Source organism: Urtica dioica, chromosome 3, assembly GCF_054948205.1.
Source record: "Urtica dioica subsp. dioica isolate 48M chromosome 3, U.dioica_male_clone48M_v1_H2, whole genome shotgun sequence".
NCBI classification, from domain to species: domain Eukaryota; kingdom Viridiplantae; phylum Streptophyta; class Magnoliopsida; order Rosales; family Urticaceae; genus Urtica; species Urtica dioica.
In genome coordinates, this window is record NC_142758.1 from 19879948 (window position 1) to 19881212 (window position 1265).

The 1265-nt window shown below is 50.4% G+C and overlaps 1 protein-coding gene across 1 annotated transcript; it reads right to left on the reverse strand.

The window, feature by feature from the left end:
- Positions 1 to 419: 419 nt before the first annotated feature.
- Positions 420 to 899, reverse strand: LOC149402466 (uncharacterized). The gene has a single exon (XM_089608389.1). It carries the CDS (start codon positions 897 to 899, stop codon positions 420 to 422), a length of 480 nt encoding a protein of 159 aa, XP_089464515.1.
- Between the last annotated feature and the right edge of the window lie 366 nt (positions 900 to 1265).

A 1265-nucleotide genomic window follows, 5' to 3' on the forward strand; every position in this document is an offset into this window, starting at 1 on the left:
GTGCGCGGATGTAACGCCTGTCGGTGCGTGAGTGACTTGCGAGTCTAATAGACTTTTTTGAGTTGTCCGAGAGCGTCGCATGGACGGGTTGTGGATAATGTATCTATGTTAGCCCCCCGATTTTCTTGGGTACTCGTAGAGGAGCCTAGAAATTTTGACAAGTGTGAAATGAAACACGAAAGGTGGAATGTACTTCAAAGTCTTGTATTTCGTAAAAGTAAATGAAATTACATCCCACGGCATATCGGCCTCAAATAAACTTATATTTTCTTGAAAGAATTTGAAAATAACGGAAATGTGGAAGAAAATTGGCGGCAAGCTTTATTTGTTGTCGTCTCGAGCGCGATGCCACCATCCTGACTTCACCATTCTTATCTTCAGGTCGATAGATGGTGCTAATCATCTCTCCCTTTCCCTTTTCATTCCACCCCTCGTATGTAGCACGTCCTAGCCATCGATTGGTCTACCATCATTACGGCGATTCCCTTTGCGGTCAGGAATTTCAACATCAGGTGATAAGTAGAGGTTATGGCCCTTAACCTGTTCAGAGTGGGGCAACCAATGGTTATGTTGTAGGCAGACGGCTGATCCACCACCAGGAACGACACGATGTGAGTGATTTCAATCCCCTCGGGTGTCCCGAAAGTCACTAGAAGGTCGATGGTATCTTCCGTCCTCACCCTCTCCCCGGAGAAGCCGAAGAGTAGGGTCGAGATCGGGGTTGGCCTTAGCCCGGCCACCTTCATTCTGTCCAAAGATGATTTGAAGATAATGTCGGCCGAGCTGCCGTTGTCTATCAGAATTCTGCGGATGAGGTTGTTGGCGACCGGAGCCGAGACAACAATTGCGTCGTTGTGCGGGTGCAGGACACGCACCGCTTTCTGGTTGGTGAAGAACATAGTCTCGAAGGGGAACGGGGGAGGAGCCTCTTAGGTGTGGTTGATTTGGTGAGCGATCTTCCCTTGAGGGACATCCCTAACATACTTCTTCCTTCGCGTGCTGGAGTCCTCGAGCACGGGGCCTCCCATGATCGAGCCCACGATGTGCATTCGCGAGCTTTCCGGATCATCATCCGTCGTACGGTCGGTGACAGTGACCGTTGCTTGACCCTTCTTCTCATGCCACGGGCGCTCTCCGCCTCCCGTGGTAGTCTCGATTGTACGAAGGACGTACTCTTTCAATTTCCCATCCTAGATGTGGGCCTCGATTTGACGCTTGAGTTGGTAGCATTCGGAGGTCAGATGCTCGTGATCTTGGTGGTACTC